The sequence below is a fragment of the Setaria italica genome, chromosome VI (assembly GCF_000263155.2).
Source record: "Setaria italica strain Yugu1 chromosome VI, Setaria_italica_v2.0, whole genome shotgun sequence".
NCBI classification, from domain to species: Eukaryota; Viridiplantae; Streptophyta; class Magnoliopsida; order Poales; family Poaceae; genus Setaria; species Setaria italica.
In genome coordinates this window covers 30371366-30391899 of record NC_028455.1, presented here as the reverse complement: position 1 = coordinate 30391899, position 20534 = coordinate 30371366, and the positions used below count along the sequence as shown (strand labels likewise).

Genomic DNA, 20534 nt, shown 5'->3' with positions numbered 1-20534 from the left:
TGATCAAGGAAGTATCCAATGTAAGTAACTTCCCCCTCGATCAATCTGCTATCAATGAAGAGTTCAAAAGGGATTTTAAAGTTCAATGAAGAGTTCAAAAGGGATTTTAAAGTTCAATGTCAGATTGCTACTTCTTTGATAGATCGCTTAGACCAACTTGTAGGAGGTAAGTCTGTTGGATCTAATAAGAATGATTCCTCTCAAGTTGATTCGCGTGGGGTTATGCATGCAAGTCGATCGGCAGATCTAAGGACTACTCCTGAAAACCCTAAGTATGGCATGCCGTTTAACTTTTATGTAGGGCAGACGCCGCCCTCGGTCCAACCGCCAAAGCCAAACATGGCTGAAGCGGTCAGACCGGTCCGGGTAGGCGGTCTGACCAGTCAGGCCTCCCAGGTCGGCCAATTGGCAATTGTCCCTGAATCGCCTGTGCCTCTTGATGTTGTGCCGAGTTCGGTTGTTCCTAACCGTACTGGTGAGCTTGGAGTGTCTACACTCTTGATTAGCACAATAGCATACACGTCGCCCCCGATCCCTAACACCACTGTTATTTCTAGGGGTATTTCAAACGACGTGTTTTCTTATTTGCATCGCATTCAGAATGGCAATCTACCCACACAAATATTGCGAATACATCAGCCCCAGTGCTACCAGAGCCAAATCCTTATAATGAGATTAGAAAATTTAAAGAGGAAATGTTGGCTATGATTCAAAGCAAGTTCGGCATAGATACAGGCAATTTGAAGTTGTATCAAAAACCATATCATGCTGATTTTGACTATGTCCCCTATCCTGTCCGTTGGCGCATGCCCGATTTTGTTAAATTCAGTGGCGAAAATAACCAAACATGGGAGAACATTAGTCAATATATTGCTCAACTAGGCAAAACTGGTTATTATAATGCTTTGAGAGTGCATTTATTTTCTTTGTCATTAACTGGAACGTCTTTTGCTTGGTATTCTTCTTTGGCTCTCGGCTCTATTGATTTATGGGATCAATTGGAGCAAAAGTTTCATGACCACTTTTACATCAGGAATTTCCGATTAAAGTTGACAGATTTAACATCGATAAGGCAAGGCAAAGAAGCATCTATTTTTGATTATGTAAAACGATTCAAAGAAACTAAAAACCATACTTTAATTTGTCACTTTCCGATAATGATTTGGCCGATCTTGCTCTTAAGGGTTTAAAATCATCTATTAGGGATTGGCTAGAGGGTTTTGAGCTTCATACCATTGCACAAGTACTCATGAAGGCTTCGACAATGGAACTTAGGATTGCTAAGGAAAAAGATAGCTTCAAGTCTCATCGGTCTAACATGCATGCTATTGAATATGATTTCGATAGTTCGAATGACAATGACAATGAAGTTTATGTTACTGAATTTTTGTGGCCTTCTAAAGCTAAATCATATTCTTGTGTGTCTCTTAAGCCAGCCCATAAGAGTTGGAAATAAGAAGTGAAATTTACTTTCGATGTTTCCAAGTGCGATCGTATTTTTGATGAGTTGCTTAAACTTGGACATTTGAAAATATTTCATACTATTCCTCCACTTGAAGAATTGAAGAGGAAAGCATATTGCAAGTTTCATAATACTTTTTCTCATGCAACCAATGATTGCAAGGTGGACAGGTTCAATCGGCTATAAATGAAGGCCGTTTGACGTTTCATGAGATGCAAGTGGACAAGACACCGTTTCCTGTTAACACCATGGACGTACAGCAGCCTAAGGTACTGGTTTGGTCGCATCAAGCTGAAGCTGCTAAAGGCAAGAATGTTGTGATCGGGGAAGAGAAGCCCAATTTGAGGGGAAAAGAGTTGACAAGGGAAGTGGTGTATGAAAAGACTCCAAATGGCAGAGAGTCATTTAAAATTATTGTAAAGATTCTGGACACGGGGGGCAAGCAATATCCACGGCATCTGGTCAAAAGCCATTTGAGTCTGCTGGACAGACCGAACCGGTCAGATCAGTGCAGGGGACCGGTCAGCCCCAGGATTGCCTCCGGATGATGAAACTGAAGCGTCCAGAGATTGGGACTTGGAAGCTTAATGTGGCAAAAGATCAGGGGAGTAGCCCTAGGGAAAAAGTCACCTTTGATATGTTTCTGGACAAGTATTCCAAGCAAAATGCCGTTACAAGTGATCGGCCATTAAAAAAGACAATGAGGTCTCGTACTCATCGAGAGAGGCAAGATTCACCACCAAGAGCGGTTGCAAGACAGATTAGTGACCAAGCTCAACCAAATCAGTACCTCTCCACATCTTGGGCTCCTCCAGCATCAAATCTCCCATGCCCGGTGTGGGATGACAACGGGGTAAGGTGGGTACCTTACCAGCCTTTGCAGCAGCTGTCTTTCCATCCTGGATGGGGAGAATCAAGGAAGTCAGCTTTGGACAGAATCTCACGCCCCGTGCAAGGCTGTTGGGCACCCCGCTCATCTGGTTAGGGTGCACAGACCCGACCAGTCCGACCGATCTACCCCAACCGGTCGGACCGACCTGTCTAGACGTCCAAAACGCCTCCTCCAAAGCAAGTGTATCGTCTTAAGAAGAAGGAGGGGGAGGTTCAAAAGATGAAAATAGACTCAGGGAAAGGTATAGAGAAAGTTGTTATCCAAATTGGGTATATGGATGTCCCCGTTGAGAATAGTGCTAAAGGACCGGTTGGTGTAGGCAATCTGGTCGCATCATCTATTCAAAAGGCTCCTGCTGCTAATGATCATGAGGCTAGTATCAGTGGTTCAAGCTCCAAGTACTTCTTGCCAAGATGGTGTCCTCCCGGGCTGACTCGCACCTAAAGGAGGAAGTTGTAAAGCATAAGGCTATAAGAAAAGAGGGAACATGAGCTAGAGAAACAAAGAGACGAGGTATTCAGCAAGTATAGACCCATGGTCCCTCAGAAGAAGGAGTAGAGAGTCAAGGCCGACGCCTCAGCTCCACCGGTCAGACCGGTCGAGGAACCGGTTGGACCGGTTGAGGCACCAGCACTAGCGCCTGAACTGGTCAGATCGGTTGAGGGGTCGGTCAGACCGGTCGGGCCAGAGTTGCCATCCAGTTTTGCTTCTTTTGCCCCTATGGCTTGTGACAATGAGTTGGCATCAGTCCATGAAGCAGAGGATGATGAACAACCTGTTGATTACAATTCTTCGCTTGAGTGCATGAATCTGGACATTAATGTGATTCACATGTCGATGGATAGTTATGTCATCTTAGAGGAGGAATTGGCTCACCTCAACTTTGGACCTAAGGAAGCTGTATTCCAGAAGCCTAAAACTATTGAAAGTCATCTGAAGGCGCTGTACATGAAAGGTCATATCAATGGGAAACTAATTTATCGAATGCTAGTTGATGGAGGAGCGATGTCAACTTAATGCCCTATTCTTTGTTCAAGAAATTGGGAGATTTAGATGAGGAGCTGATCAAGACCAACATAACTATCAGCGGTGTGGGAGGAGGCGAGCCTACAGGAGCTAAAGGCGTTGTCTTTATGGAGCTCATTGTTGGGAGCAAAACGTTGGCTACCGCTTTCTTTATCGCTGAGACTCAAGGTAACTTTAGTTTAGTTTTGGGTCATGATTGGATACATGCAAATCAATATGTCCCTTCTACTTTGCATCAATTCTTAATCCAGTGGGTTGGCGATGAAGTAGAGGTCGTGCATGGTGATACGTCGGCTTGTGTTGCTATAGCCGATAGTTCCACCATAAGTGCGCATGATAATGTCAAGGGCTTATCTGGTTTGGATCTTTCCAATTATGAGTTCATTAGTTGCACAAAGGATGGTTTCGTCGCTGTTGTAGTAAAGCCGGTTGAGGATCGGCCAACTTATCACATATGATGTAATAAATGTAAATCTAGAATGGTTGCAGCAGAGTCTAGAACACTATCGGGCGCAGAAGAACAATATGTATGAGGCCATTGAGGACTTTAATGATATGAGTAAATTAGGATAAGGGTTTACATCAGCTGATCCTTTAGAGGAGGTGGATATTGGTATTGGTACTATACCAAGGCTGATGTTTGTAAACAAAAATCTTGAGCCTACTTTTAAGGTTGATTTATTAAAGTTATTGAAAGAGTATGTCGACTGTTTTGCATGAAATTATACTGAAATACCTGGTTTAAGCCATGAGCTAGTTGAAAATTGACAGCCCATTAAGCCCAATTTTAGGCCTCATAAATAACCTACTAGATGCTTTAATCCTATTATTTATGACCGAGTGAAAGAAGAAATCAATTGGTTGCTTGATGCTAAGTTTATTGGGCCTTGTCGATATGTTGATTGGGTTTCTAATATTGTGCCTGTTGAGAAGAAGGACACGGATAAGCTCAGAGTATGCATTGATTTTAGAAATCCTAACAGAGCTTCTCCGAAAGATGAATATCCTATGCCTATAGCCGATGTGCTTATTAATGCTGCATCTGAACATAGAATGATTAGCTTTTTTGATGGCAATGCTGGGTACAATCAAATCTTTATGGCCGAAGAGGATATATACAAAATGGCTTTTGTGTGTCCAGGATTTGTTGGTTTATTTGAGTGGGTTGTTATGACTTTTGGTTTGAAGAATGCTGGTACTACTTATCAAAGAGCTATGAATTTGATTTTTTATGACTTGCTCGGAGTAGTGCTAGAAGTTTATATCGATGATATTTTGGTTAAATCGGCCGGGCCAGAATCCCATTTAGCTGATTTAAGGTTGGCATTTGAGAAAATGCTTAGATATGGCTTAAAGATGAATCCACTCAAATGTGCTTTTGGTGTATTGGCTGAGAAATTCTTGGGTTTTGAAGTACATGAGAAGGGTGTTGAGATTGATCCTAAAAAGATTGAATTCATTAGAAAACTACAAGCTTCTACTTGCAAAAGAGAGTTGCAAAAGTTCTTGGGCAAGGTGAATTATTTGAGGAGATTTATGTGCAACTTGTCCGGGAAGGTGAATGCTTTTACTCCTTTACTTCGATTGAAGAATGAAGCTGATTTTACTTGGAGGGCAAAATAGCAAGAAGCATTTGAGGAAATCAAGAATTATTTGTCTTCACTGCCCGTGCTTCAGGTGCCAAAACATGGTGTTCCTTTCAAGTTGTATGTGGCAGCCGAAGAAGGTGTTATTGGGGTTGTTTTGACTCAAGAAACCAAAAGGAAGGAACATATTGTTACCTATGTAAGTAGGAGATTATTGGATGCCGAGACAAGGTACACTTTTATTGAAAAGTTATGCTTATCATTGTATCATGCTTGCACCAAATTGAGGTATTATTTATTATCAAATACTTGCATAGTAGTTTGTCAAACTGACATAATTAAATATATATTGCAAAAACCTATTTTGAGTTGTAGAATCGGCAAATGGGCTTATGCTCTCATTGAATGATCTGGTTTCTGAACCATTGAAATCAATGAAAGGTCAAATTATAGCCGATTTTATCGTCAAGCATAGAATTGTTGATCAACTTTATTTAAATATCGGTTACATCACTATTACCCCTTGGAAATTACAATTTGATGGATCAGTTTGCAAGAGTGGCTGCGGTGTTGGTGTGGTCCTTATTTCACCAAACGGAGTTGTTTCTGAATTTTTTAGCCGATTGAATCACAAGTGTACTAATAATCAAACCGAGTATGAGACTTTATTATTCGGTTTGGAGATTTTACAAGAGATGGAGGTGAAACATGTTGAAGCTTATGGAGATTCCTTACTGGTGGTACAACAAGTATCCAAGGTATGCCAATGTTTGGACAGGTTTCTAAATGCGTATCTTGATAAATGTTTAGACATTATATCTTGCATGGATGAATTTACTATTTACCATGTACTAAGGGAAGAGAATCCAAGGGCTAATGCTCTGGCACAACAAGCGTCTGGCTATAACATTCAGAAAAGAAATTTTCACGAGAGAAAGCCGACTCTTTACGAGGCCGAGGGTTATGTCCTAGAGAAACCGGTCTGACCGGCCTCCAAAACCGGTCCGACCGGTCCAACCAGTCGGACTGCCCAGACTGCCGGTTTGACTAGTCTGTCTGATGAAGTTCCCACTTCGGCCATGGAGCATTCTAAATTTGATAAGTACAAAGTGGATGATTGGAGGAAGCCTCTGATTGATTATTTATAGAATCCTAAGTGTTCAGTTGATAGAAAAGTCCGACCATGGGCACTCAAGTTCACTTTGGTTGATGGTGAGTTGTATCGTCGGAAGGTCGATGAGTTACTTTTGAAATGCTTGGGTTCTGATCAGGCCAAAGTGGCTATGGCAGAGGTGCATGAGAGAATTTGTGGTACACATCAATCGACTCGTGTGATGAAATGGCTTCTTAGGTGGGCTTGTTTTTATTGGCCTAATATGATAGCTGATTGCTTCCGTTACTACAATGGTTGCGAGGAGTGTCAGAAATTCGGAGATGTTCAGTTGGTGCCTGCTTCATTGATGCACCCGATTATTAAACCGTGGCCGTTTAGAGGATGTGGATTGGATTTTGTTGGCAAGATTCATCCTTCTTCATCAAAGGGACATTATTTTGTAATTATGGCTACTTATTATTTCACCAAGTGGATTGAAGCAATTCCCCTTAAGAATATGATACATCGAGAGGTGATTGAGTTCATTAAGGAGTATATTATATATAGATTTGGCATCCCACATACATTGACTACAGATCAAGGGACTTCATTCATATCTAAGGAAGTACGTGAGTTTGTTGAGTCTTATGGTATTAAATTGCTCAATTCATCTCCTTATTATGCTCAAGCTAATGGTCAAGCCAGCAACAAGATTTTAATTAAGCTCATCAAGAAGAAGATAGAGGACAATCCTAAAAGATGGCATGAGGTATTATCTGAAGCTTTATGGGCTCATCATATTTCTAGACATGGCGCCACTAAAGTTATTGTTTTTGAGCTTGTCTATGGTCAAGAAGCTATTTTACCTGTTGAGGTAAATCTGAGTGCATATAGGTTGGCTAGGCAAAATGACCTTGATTTTGACACCTATTATGCTTTAATAATGGATAATATTGATGAGGTGATTGAAAAGCGAATGGAGACATTAGTTGAGATTGAAAAGGATAAAATTCAGGTAGCTAGAGCATACAATAAAAAGGTCAAGGCCAAGACATTTCAGGTAAGAGATCTAGTTTGGAAGACAATTCTACCTATAGGAACCAAGAGCAATAAATTTGGAAAGTGGTCTCCAAGTTGGGAAGGGCCATATAAATTACAAGTGTGCTTTGTGGGAATTCCTATGTGGTGGAGACATTATACGGATTTCAGCTACCTAGAGCTCTGAATGGGAGTTACCTGAAAAAGTATCATCCAAGTGTTTGGCAAGACGCTTGAAGTAATATAGGCGATATTTTGAAATATCGCTCTTAGAACAAATGGCCGATGCAATCCATTGCCCTTAGACTTATTTTATTTCTTTGTACGCAAACTTTACCAAGAAATAGGGGGGCATGTGTTGGAGCCCAAAAGTGGCAGCAATGACGACCAGGCTGGACCAGCCGGTCAGATCGGTCTCTATGGGTGGTCTGACTAGTCTCGAGCGGTTGGAGGAGTCGGCGCGATCGCTGGCACGATCGGACGGTCAATGGCGCGGTCGGCGCGGTAGCTAGCGCGGTCGGCGCAGTCGCTGGCACGGTTGGGCAGTCGCTGGCGCGATCAGACCGATCATCCCGAGTCCGAGGCGAATCTTGGAGTCCTGGCCTAATTGGAGTTGAAACGAAACTTCCTTACGAGAAAAGACCTCCTACCCTATAAATATAAAGGGCCCTGGCCAATTCAGGGGCATCACCCAATCAACAAACACATCTATCTATCTTTTATCTCCAAACCCTAGTTTTTCCAAACCCTTGCTTTCTTCCTTCGTCTCGACGGTGGTTGTGGATGTTCTGAGTGGCCTGCCAATCTCAGAGCAACTCTAGGTTCACCATCTCTGATGGGGTCCCTCCCGAGGTGGTGGACGTAGGTTTTCGCGGCGTCCCTGAGCGGACTGGACTGACCGGACCCCTAACCGGTCTGACCAGCCAGGTTCAGGAGCTTCAACGAGGTGATCTTCCGATCTACGTGTGAACTAGGACTATCGTGTGTTGGCCAGAAAAAATGCCAACAAGAATGTAAGAAGCTATACGTATAGCATGAAAGAGCCCGGCGGGATACTGCGTGCGTTATCATCTCTCTGCAGGGCTCTTCCATCTCTGCGACCATGAGAATGTTGAGTGTCACCCATTATACAAGATCCCATTGAATTGTGTGCGAAATGATGAAGAACTTAACCATCCCTTGCAATAAAGTGGGGATACTATTTTTAAGGTCTATAGAAGTGATTTAAATAAAAAATTTAAAATTTATTTAAATCGCATCCCAACTGCAGACTGGCTCATTCTGAAAAACTGGTCTTGCAACCCTATCTGCCCTCTTTGTGGGGGAGCCCCAGAGACGGCTGTGCACATTTGCATCCAATACCCGTTTGCAACTCAAGTGTGGCAACTTATCCGAAGCTGGGCAAACAACCTGGTGCCATTGCCGCAGCCAGGAATGGGCCTTCAAGAATGGTGGCGCCTCTCATTGCAACACTACCAAAGGAAAGACGAAGAGCTATCACGGCTGTCATGATTTACACATGCTGGAATTTGTGGAACGAGCGTAACCGAAGAATTTTTAGAGGAGTTCAAACACAACCAACAGGCGTACTTGGCCTGACCACAGATGAAATCAGTCTGAGGCAAAGAGCTTGTGGCGGGCCGCTAATAGCATAGAAACAATAGCATAGCTGTTACTTCTCGAGTTGGGAGAGCTTATCTTAATTATGTAATACACCATATGTAACCATAAACTCTCTATTTCTTCCTTATATGATATGGCAGTGCTCCTGCCAATTTAAAGTTTCAAAAAAAAAACCTTAATTTGAGACATTCATGGAACTCCAGCCAGCAGCCAGAAAGGGTTACCTGTTGGCTTCCCAATTTCTTTTTTTTTTTAGAGAACAGGAAGGGTGCCAGCCCCTTACTGATTATATTAAAAATAAGAAATAAGCATTACAAGTTATAAGAGTCAACAAGGAGGAAAAGGGTCAGGAGAAAAGGGGTAAACAAAGTGAACAAAGAGGAACCTAAAAAACAGGAAAAGGAAAACAAGGGAATCGGTAACGAAAACAGGACGAAGACCCTTTGTTAAAGTACGGCAAACAGATGAAGCCATGTTTCCATCTGTTGCAAATATCTTGGCTTTGCTCTTAGTAACATGTCTTTGAATTCCGACTTGAATTTTTGTAGGCAAACCCCAGGTGTTGGAGCCAAATTGTTGAAAAACCATCCATTCCTTGTTGTCCATATACTCCAAGCCATCAAGATGATGATTTCCATATAGAAGGGAACCTGTAGCTTGTTTTTGATTTGTAGGATAATATTCTGGATCGTCCTTGTGGAGGTATATGTTATCCCTATACTGTTCCAGCAAGTTTTGGCGAATCTGCAGCAGAAGAAGAGGTGTTTAACTGTTTCTCTTTTCTGCCAGATGCACATCTCACAGGTTTGTGACTCAAGTTGCATGTGTCTTCGGTCTAGAAGGTCTCTTGTATTTAGTCGGTCCCTGAGAAGTAGCCAGAAAAACAATTTGTGTTTTTTTTGACATTTTGACCTCCATAACCATCTGAAGCTTGGATGGACAGTACGGTGACCAATGATTGTTTTATATGCTTTTTGTGATGAGTATTTCGTTGTTCCCCAAGTGTAAGTCCAGACATCTCTGTCCGCTATTGGTATGATTCTCTCAATGAATTGTTGTAGTTCCAAGTATTGCCTATGTGCTTCGGCAGAAAGGGGAAGACTGAAGTTTTGTATGAAGTTGTCCCTTCCGGATACTATCTTGTATGTGTGGTTGGTTTCTTTTGCAAAGGAGAACAATTCTGGGTAGATCTGACTTGGAATTATTCCATTCCAGAGATCATGCCAGAAGAAGACTGTTGAACCATCTGCTATCGCCGCTGAGACTATGCCCTTGTATCTGTCAAGCGACTTAATAACATCCCTCCACCAGAAAGATCCTTTGGACTGTGTTCCAGGTAGCGTGCCATTGTTATAATAGCTGCCCCAGATCAAGTTGACCCATGGTGTATCAGCTCTTGAATAGAATTTGTGTAAGAACTTCATAAGAAGGGCTTCATTGTGTGCATAAATATTGATAACTCCCAGGCCCCCACAATCCTTGGGTGTACATACTATTGGCCATGCTGCTTTTGAAGGTTTTTTGGAACTTGGATCTGCTCCATTCCATAGACAGTGCTTTCTAAACTTATCAATCTGTTTTATCACCCCTTTATGAAGTCTGATGGTAGAAATATAAAACACTGCTGATGAGGACAAAACTGAGTTGACCATTTCTAGTTTTCCCCCTTGACTTAAGAACATGGACATGGAATTTAGCCTCCTTTCAATTCTTTGTAGGAGAGGCATGAAATGTTCCATGTTTGGCTTGGTCGTTCCCAGAGGCAAGCCCAAATATGTGAAAGGCAATGAACTGTGTTGACATTCAACAACCTGCGCTAATCTGGCTAAGTTGTCATTTGTGATATTCAGTGGCATCATTGTCGATTTTCCGTAATTAACCTTGAGTCCAGTCGACAGAGCAAATATGTGCAAGATTTCTTTCAACTTCAAAAGTTGTCTAGGGCAGGCTTCCATAAATAACAGTGTATCATCAGCATATTGAACTATGGGAAAGTATGTCCCTGCTCCTTGGGAAATGGGGAGGTTGAGGTTGCCTAAGTCTTTTTCATGGTTTATTATGGTTTGAAGAAGATCAGCTGCCAGGACAAATAAGAGTGGAGACAGTGGATCTCCTTGCCGGACTCCTCTTCTACAGTGAATTACTTTCCCTGGAGCTCCATTTAGGAGAATTGAAGATGTTCCTGTTGCTAAGATATCTTGAATCCAATTTAACCATCTGGGTCCAAACCCTTTGTGCTTCAGAACTTCTATAATGGCCTTGTGTTCAATTTTATCGAACGCTTTTTCAAAGTCCAATTTGAGAATGATCAGTTCCCTTTTTGATTTTTTACAGATGTGTAAGTACTCATAAGCCCATGCTAAGCAGTCTTGGATACTCCTGGATTTAATGAAGCCATATTGGTTCTGATGAATCATATTCATGATCACTTGTTGTAATCTTGTCGCCAGAATCTTGGTAATCATTTTAAGAGACGAGTTGAGCAACGAAATAGGTCTGTAGTCTCCCACCTCCATTGGGCTTTCTTTCTTAGGGATGAGAGTAATATATGAGGAGTTAATACTTCGTAGGCAAATGTTATTGTCATAAAAGTCTTGGACGAGTTTGTAGAAATCTTCGGCTATGACCTGCCAGCTTTTCTTGATAAATTCTCCATTGAAACCGTCCGGCCCCGGCGACTTATCGTTGGGGAGTTCTGCAATTACCTTATCTATTTCTTCCTTTGAGAAAGGTTCATCTAGAGTGTCCAGGTTATCCCCCTGTTGGAGTAAATCTTGTAGCTGGAAATACATGTGTGTGTACTCTGTCACCCCCAACCTTTCTTTAAATGATTTCCATAGTATGTCAGCTTTAGCTTCATGTTGGGCTGTTTGAATGCCCCCTTCATCTCTTAGGTGGGTTATCGTGTTTCTTCTTTTTTTGATAGTTGCCTGTGCATGGAAGAATCTTGTGCATTCATCCCCCATTTTAATCCATCTAACCTTCCCCCTTTGCTTCCAGTAAGTTCTCTGCTGAAGTAACAGCTGTTCCAAATTCTGTTCCACCATATGTCTAAAGTTTCATTCCTCTATACTAAGATCCCTTGACTCCTCTATAAGGTCCATGAATTGTAGAGTTGACTTGTTATTCTGTATAGTTTTCTCTAGATTTGGTAAATGTGATTTCCACATTTTGAGTATCCTTCTCAGCTGTTTTAATTTTCCAGTAATCTTCATAGCCTGATCCTCTTGTTGGGATTGTAGACTCCATGCATGCTCTTCCAAGTCGAACTTAAGACAATCTTCCATGGCCTATGTTTGTTTGCATCAACAAAGCAGAGCATACTTTATGTTTCTTCAGATAGCATGGATGTGCAAAGTGGCGATCTCATATTCTTCTTTTTACAACAAAATCTAATAGGCCCCAACTTTTCCATGAGGGGTAGTAAAATACAAACCGCTATTTTTGGCGTTTTCTATTTTTTTCCCTTTCTTGACCAAAAAATCTCTCCACAGGACGACTAACTACTATCCTGCATCCATCAGTGGCTTAAGCTTAATTATGTGAAAAGACTAAGTGACAATTTGGATGTCCGTTTTGTTTCACTGGAATCTTTATGATCTAGTTCAAGTTCAAGCTACATTTCAAGCATTCCAATGGAATAGCACTCATCCAAACAAGTGTTGTTTTAGTAAGCACATGGCAAGTGACCACCTGATCATTGATGTCGCCCCATTCAAGTTTTATAATTTTATCGTTATACTACAAATTTGAACGGTTAGAGACGTTTTACAAGTTAACAAACTTGGTGCGATAATTTGCAGGGACATGCGTGTTAATATGATTGATCGTCTCATCCTCGCTTTTCAATAAAATAAATATATTTGCTTATTGAGGACCAATGCAACATGAGATGTCACTAGGTGAATTTTTACAACACGTCTACTTGGTCGTAGGGAAACATTTGAAAAGACCAAGTAGCAATGAGACCACTTTAGATGTGTTCTCGATCAGACAAAACATTAGTCGCTGCAACATGAAGTCCAGCGCTAAAGTAATCCCCTGTCCACAATGATGAAACCAAAACGTTTCAAAGCTGAACGTCATAAACTACTTTCTGTTGTTGAATGGAAGTCAGAAGCCCAGTTTTTCGCTGACCCGGTAACTGGTGTCGGCTCTCCCCCAGAAGGCCAGCCGGAATGATCACCCTTTTTTCCTGAAGCAATATGATGTGTGTGTCGTCAGTTGTCAGAAGGCCAAGTAGATGGTTTACCCAACTCGTAAAGAACCCATAAAGTGGTGTGCAAAAGCAGCCACATTCCGCAACTGAAATGGCCTCTCCGATCCACTGTTGCGTGCGATCCAGACATCCAGTACACAGGATCAAAGGATTCAAAGCAGCAAGGAGTGGAAGACAGGTGCAGGGAGCGAACGCGTCTCTGAACTCTAACAAGGAAGGTCTAACCACTTCATCTAGGCTCATCGCTCTCTTCCATGCAGCAAACGAGGAAGACTAAGGCGAGGTTGAAGAACGTCCGCAATGACCTTTCTATTGCAATCCAATACTGTAGCTGGGAAGAGAACAAAAAATGGGCGTCTAGTAGTATGGCAGGTCCAAGTTTAAGGAGCAGGGATCAATGTCCAATTCGGCAGCTTGGTCATATCACATACAGTAGGATAAGACTGTAAAGTGCACCTCTGATCTCTGAATCTTTCTGACTCGGTATAGCACATACAAAATGGTCTAATGCTTCAGGGCTCAGGCAGAACGTCTTCCGCTTCCGTACACCGTGACGCACCGAGATCGATAGAAAAGAGTAAGAAATGTTTAGACGCCATCAGCGTTTACTTCTGCTGCGTATACGTACGTAGGTACTTGGCCATAGGCCGTAGCATGGTAGTAGCAGGTTTTAGTTTTGAAGCGTTCCAACCTGCTGACCCTCCCACAACGTACCCGGCCGGCCGACCCCTCGCCGGCATGTGCCCTAGCCTCATGTTCACCGGCGGTCTTGACTTTGCATACAGCAAGCTTAAGTTGCCCCTGAAAGCCTGAAACTCAGAAGGTTCATCAGACTGAGCACCACCGATCGTTACCAACGCTCGCTGCACACTGAACACGTACTCTATCAAAATTGTCAAGTGCTCCTTGCAACGACGATCTGTGTCGATGCCACCATTTCTTGCTAACATTTCCTGGTCGCTATCGGTATTTCGTGGCGGAACGCCGAGGGCATGCATGTCCCATTCGATCTCGTAAATGACGCGGCCACCTTACCAGCCTACCAGGCATGCATCATGCAATGTGTGAATTGTGATACGCCTTATTGGTGTCTACCAAAATAAAGATGTCAACTCACAGTGTCGCAATCTTTGCATTTGAAAAACCGCAACTGCAAGTAAATCCTGCAAATCACAACGCCGACCGCTTGCACACGCCAAGTGTTTGCTGGTGCGCGCGCCGTAGTCGTAATCTCTCAGTGATCAAAACAGTCAGGAGTTACGCTGCGACGTAGTACGGGTACAGCGCGGCAGGTCTGAAACGGTGGGGTTGCAGTGGCCGTGTCTGAACAAGAAACCTCGTAGAGTCGTAGGGGAGGAAGCCAGAGGGGACAATCGAAGAAGACGCGTGAACCGATGACCGGCCGGAGAACGCCGTGCATCAGCGGGCGCGGTGATCCCCGGCGGCGTTTCTCCGATCCGTCCCACCATATCGGAGCCGCCATGGATCGAGCATGAGCCGCGTTTCGAGCATGCAACCTTGAACTTGTGCTGGATCCAGATATCCGGTTCGCTACGACCGTTGCATCGCGATAACTGACGACACCTCGTCATCCGGCCTTGGAAATAGTTCGTAAGGGTGGACCCTTACCCGCTCCTGCCCCTGAAAATCGTTTTTTATAGTCACCATGACTGTTGCGTCGCGATAACCGTCGACACCATACGAATTGAAGATAACCCATCATATCCACCTTCTCTGTTTCCTTTCAATGAAATACGTGCCTTTTAAAGAAAATATCCACCTTCTCTGTCTCGCCCATCCCATGTACATACGCGGTCTTGACTTTATACAGCCTATATACGAGATCACAGACATGGCAATGGCATTGTCCGGAGCAGGTACTGCGGTTCAGCTGGCCGGAAACTCTGAATATTTACCAGACTGAACACGGAGACGGGTGCCCCAAACACTACTCGATCCAAGTTGTCAACTGCTCGCCGCAACTCGCGACGTCTGAGGATGTCCCATTTGAACACTTTTCGTGCTAATTTCGTAGTCGTTAGCACTACTTCTTCAGGCCCTTTCGGTATGGCTTTTACTATTTCCCGCTTCAGCACTTTATTTGCACCGCTGGAGCGGGAGTTCGGTGAAGAACAAAAAAAGAAAGGAAAAAGACTTGGCAGGCTCCTAATTCATTTTCCCTCTAGTTGCAAAACGGCTTCTGATTACATATGGCAGCTATAGTGTCTGGTTGATGAAGCCGGAACTGGTGGAAGCTATGCTAAATAGGCCCTCATGTCTTCTCAAAAAAAAAAAGGCCCTCATGTCGAAACGCCGAGTGCCCAACCTGCACCCAATTGATCTCCTGCAGTATTCATGCTATGCGCAAAAGTAACCTACCTTGTCACTAATTTGTGCAAAGGGTCATTTGGTCAATCCAAACTTCACTGAAATAATTCAGGTTTTCTAAAATCATTGAAAATAAGATAAAAAAATATCTAGCTAGCTGACCAAAGTACTACCTAATGGGATGTCACCATTTGCATCCTTATATTCATCAATCATCAGTGTGTATAATATGCCGCGTGGCCAACCCCAAAAGGTGCAGCGCTTACGCACTTGTCGCAATCCGCCATTTGCAAACTAGCAAGTTTTTGAAAACACACACACACACAACACAATGACATCAGCGCTTGCTCACTGATAGGGAAAACACTTTTAGTATCAGTTCCTAACCCTCTTTAGTATTGGTTGTGCAACCGGTATTGCTACTTCGGTTCTAAAGGAGGAGCCTTTAGTATCGGGTCAAATAACCGGTACTAAAGGGGTATTAAAAAATAAAAAAGAAATCCGGCGATCGGAGCCCCTGCCGCACCCGCCGCCGTCCGCCCGAGCGCTGGAGCCCCATCTGCACAGCAACTGAGCCCCGCACCAGAGAGAGAGGGTGGGAGGCGGCGTACTTATTGCTCAGCCACTGTCGCCGGTTGCTGCCGCCGTTGCTCCTCAGCTTGCCGGTTGCCGCCACCGCTAGATCTGAGGGATAGGTGGCCGCTACTCCAAGATCCACGCACCTCTTGCTCCGCCACGTCTGCCGACGCTCCGCCGCCATGCCCTCCCACCAGAGCTCCGCTGCTTCTTGCCTAGCAGCCGCTCCTTGCTCCGCCACGCCCTGCTCTGCTGATGCTCCGCCACCTCGCTACGCCCTTCCTTCTTGCCCCACCGCCGCTCCTCACCACATGTAAGAGGTGAGGAGCGAGCGGAGGGGGGAGGAGAGGGGCGGGATCGATCTGTCGGGGAGAGAGGGAGGGGTTTAAGCTGGGGAGAGAGGGGGGATTCAACGGTGAGAAGAAGAGAGAGAGGCGCGGGTGAGAGGTCAGATGAGGGGGACGAGCAGATAAGTACATGTGGGGAGGGGGTAAGCGTGGGGTGAGAGAGAGAAGGAGGAGCTGACGCATGAGGGGAGGTACCCCTTTAGTATCAGGTGGAGGCTTCACCCGGTACTAAAGGTCACCCATTTAGTACCCTTCACCTGGTAATAAAGGCCCTGAGGCACATTAGTACCGGTTGGAGCCTTCAACCGGTACTAATAGGTGATGAAACCTCCACCCAGTACCAAGGGGATCATGGGGGCTCCTCGGGGACTAGCCGTTAGACCCGGTACTAATGCTCACATTAATACCGAGCTAAAATGTAATCGGTACTGAACCTTAGGACGAAGGCTACGTTTTACATTGCACTGGGTACAGTGCAACGGAAGGTGGGTTTCTGCTGCAACGGGTACAGTGCAACGGAAGGCCATCGATCAACAGTGCTTCGCATGCACTGGCCCTGCGTGTCTTGCCAAGAAAAAACTCTCGTTGGGCGCTAGCGGAGGAAGAGGAAATCTGGTTTGGTTTCTCCTACTTATTTTTAGTACCCATCACGTCGAATGTTTAGATACAAATTAGAAGTATTACACGTAAATTATTTACAAAACCCATTATATAAGTGGAGGATGGATATGTATGCAAAGAGTGGAAGCATTGATATGGCATTTTCCGTATTCCATGAAGTTCAATCAAAGGATGCTTTCACATGGACTACTATGATCTCATGTCTCGCCGTTTAGCCTCCACTTATGTAATAGGTTTTGTAAATAGTCTACGTTTAATACTCCTAATTAGTACTTAAATATTTGATGTGGCACGTGATTATAATAATCGAGGAACCCAACCGCCCTGAAAATGATCGAGCAGCTAGCTAGCGCACGTTCCAGTCGACAAGTCACCAAGATCTTGTTTGACGCGGTCCATCTCAGTCTCAGCCTGCCCTGTCCCCCGCTATAAATCCCCCCGCCGCGCCCATCCCAAATCAACCCAGTAACTCAACGACCAAATAAAGTAAGAAACCAGCCAGCCAGCGCGCGCAGAGGCATATGGGTCGTCCAGCTCGCCACCACCCCCGCGGCCTCGCCGCCGGCGCGGCGCTCCTCGCGGCGGCGGTCCTCCTCCTCTTCTCCGCCGCCGCGCCGGGCGCCAGGGCGCAGCAGGAGACCGAGGACGAGCACGAGTTCAGCTACGACCCCCGCGACGAGCACGGGCCGGCGCACTGGGGCCGGATCAAGGCGGAGTGGGCCAACTGCAGCGCCGGCGGGATGCAGTCCCCCATCGACCTCGCCCACGAGCGCGTCACGCTGGTGCGCGCCCTCGGCTACCTCGACCACTCCTACCGCCCCGCGCAGGCCTCCATCGTCAACCGCGGCCACGACATCATGGTGCGTCTCTTCTTCTTCTTCTTGACACCGAGACGCTAGCAGTTAGGAGACTTTCAATGGCCTTTCTTCACGGCCTCAGTTACTAGCAACATATACTATACTACGGTCAGGAATGATGGCTAGCTCTCTGACGCTGGCAGCTGATTGGTCGTCGTTGTAGGTGAGGTTCAAGGGCGACGCCGGGAGCGTGGTGATCAACGGCACGGCGTACTACCTCAGGCAGCTGCACTGGCACGCGCCGACCGAGCACACCGTCGACGGCCGGCAGTACGACATGGAGCTGCACCTGGTGCACCAGAGCGCCGAGGGCAAGGCTGCGGTGATCGGCGTCCTCTACGAGGTCGGCGCCCACGACGCGTTCCTGCACGCGCTGGAGCCCGCCATCCACCGGATCGCCGACCGCCGGGACAGGGAGGAGCCCGTCGGCGTCGTGGACCCGCGCGGCGCGCGCGGCAGGGCCAGCGTCTACTACCGCTACATGGGGTCCCTCACCACGCCGCCCTGCACCGAGGGGGTCATCTGGACCATCGTCAAGAGGGTATGTAGTAGGGCGCTATCCAGCCTCTCGGCATTTTTTCCTCAAACCATAGTCATCGTTCGTCGTTCGATCATGATGTCTTCTTCTTTCGTGTGGTGTCCAACTTGGCAACTTGCCGATCAGCTGGTGCGGTTGGTGATGAGGAAATTTTAGTACTTGATTGAGGTAGCATTTTTTCCTGAACTTTTACAAATGTTTTTTGCAGGTTCGCACCGTGTCCAAGTACCAGCTGGAGCTTCTCAGGGAAGCCGTGCACGACGTAAGTGTCCATGTCACCAACTTGTTTCCACTCGTTTGACCAGTGCACCTAGAACTAGAAGGCACCTGGAACCAACACAGGGTTAAAATCCACAGAGCGATATGAACTGAAAGCAGGTTCTGACTTTACTAAACTTTGTCTCTCGCGCGTGTTCTTTACCTGCTGCAGGACATGGAGAAGAACGCGAGGCCGCTGCAGGAGGTGAACGACAGGGACATCAGCATCTTCCGGCCAAAGCCCCATAGGCATTACTAGGTTTCCATATTCCAGCAGCTTTGCTGTCAGTGATGCATGAGCTGACGTGGAGACACCGGTAGTTCAGAGGTCAGAGATTGAGAATAATATGATTATATGCATACGGGTGACATTCAGCTTGTTGGATACTTGGATGCATGGTTGAGTCTGGAGGAGATGTATACGGTAGATTATTCAGATTTCTTTTGTAATTCTTTGTACCTTTGTTACATGACTAAATAAAAAGCACCATTTCATGTCCACTCTTCGCAAAATAAAAAAGAAAAGAAAAGAAAAATGGTGATGTTCATGTGGGAATCGATTTTATTGTTGTTGAGCACTTGGCACCTCCGAGGCGACCGTCTAACTGGCAGTGTCTTTGTTAAAAGGATAAAAAATTCAAGGATTTGATTATCGTTGAGGAGTGAGAATTCACATGCATGCATGTGACCATTCGGCCAGCAGGATTTGTCTTCTGCCCCGAAATCAGGAAATGTTTTACAAACGAATTATGTATGGGATTGTTAATAGAGAAGAAAAAATAATGTAGACCTTAATTGGGATCAGAGAGGACTGTCTTTTTAATGAATCAATCAAGGAATTGTTAGCCACTAATTCAGTCCAAGGGCTCCTAAATTTTTCATTAACGTCTTGCTGATTTCATTAGCTGCTGTCCCTGTCCCTTAACGCCCCATCACGACACAAGATGGTCGAGGAATCCAGCTAGGGTAGCCACGAAGCTGACGAACATGGACAGCCACGCAGTAACTGTTCCTGATAATGGCACCAGTCCATCTTTCCAAAAAATAAAAACAAAGACAATGGCACCAGCCCAGGCCTGCGTGCCGTGGACCAGTATAAGCATAAAACAAATCCAGTTTTCGGAAGATTACAGGAGACCCCATCTTGCGTAGCGGCTGCGCTTTCCAGATCAGAGCTCCCATTCCCATTATCATATTTGTTTATGAACAGAAGAGACTCGCATGGCTCCGAAGTCTGAACCTTTTTCTTCGCAGCAGTTGAACGGCGACTCCGCTTCGAAGACGTAGAAAAAGGCAAAGTTTCAGTTACCGTTGATGGCGGAAAAGAAAAGCGTGCGCTTCTGCAGTTCCCTTCCCGCGGTTGGTGAAGCCGAGTGACCCACGTGATGAGTCTTGGTAGCAAAAGGGGAAGTTGTTACCGAGGAGTCTGATCATGAGAGGCAAAAAGGTTCAGGGAACTGCTCCGTAAGCGACAGGTGAAACCGAGCGAGAGAGCCGAGAGCGAAACGAGCCGGGAAAGGGGGTCCATCTTTTTTTTTTTAGATTAAGAGGTCCATCTGCAGCTCGGTCAGTAGCTTCCGCGTTTCGTGTCCGCTTCCCATGTCGTGAGTCGTGACGACCGTGTGTTTGGAAAGGAAGACCACCGCGCGCCGCCGTCCCGTCTCGACGGAACCAGACGACGACGACGACGCACGCGTTCCGGAGCCGGGATTCTGCTCGGGGCTTGTTTAGCTGCTTGATCTTGGAGCACAGTGTAGCGTTTCGTTTATATTTGTGAATTATTGTCTAAATATTGACTAATTAGGCTCAAAAGATTCATCTCGCAAAGTACAACAAAACTATGCAATTAGGTTTTGGTTTCGTCTACATTTAGTACTTCATGCATGTACCGTAAATTTGATGTGATGGGAAATCTTCTTTTTAAATAGTGTTAAAATTGGAAGTTTAGGGAACTAAACAGTCCCTCGGTCGGTCCTCGGCTTTCGGGTGTGCTGGAGGTCCGGCGGTGAGTTGGTGACCGCCCGGCCGCCAGGCCACTCGTTTTCATCTTGGCCCTTGTTTACTTCCCAC

At 45.3% G+C, this 20534-nt stretch overlaps 1 protein-coding gene across 1 annotated transcript; it reads left to right on the top strand.

The window, feature by feature from the left end:
- Positions 1-17276: 17276 nt before the first annotated feature.
- Positions 17277-18965, top strand: LOC101763568 (alpha carbonic anhydrase 7). Its single transcript, XM_004973604.3, has 4 exons — positions 17277-17671; positions 17832-18209; positions 18415-18468; positions 18637-18965. Exons 1-4 carry the CDS (start codon positions 17333-17335, stop codon positions 18721-18723), a joined length of 858 nt encoding a protein of 285 aa, XP_004973661.1. The 5' UTR covers positions 17277-17332; the 3' UTR covers positions 18724-18965.
- The last annotated feature ends 1569 nt before the right edge of the window (positions 18966-20534 follow it).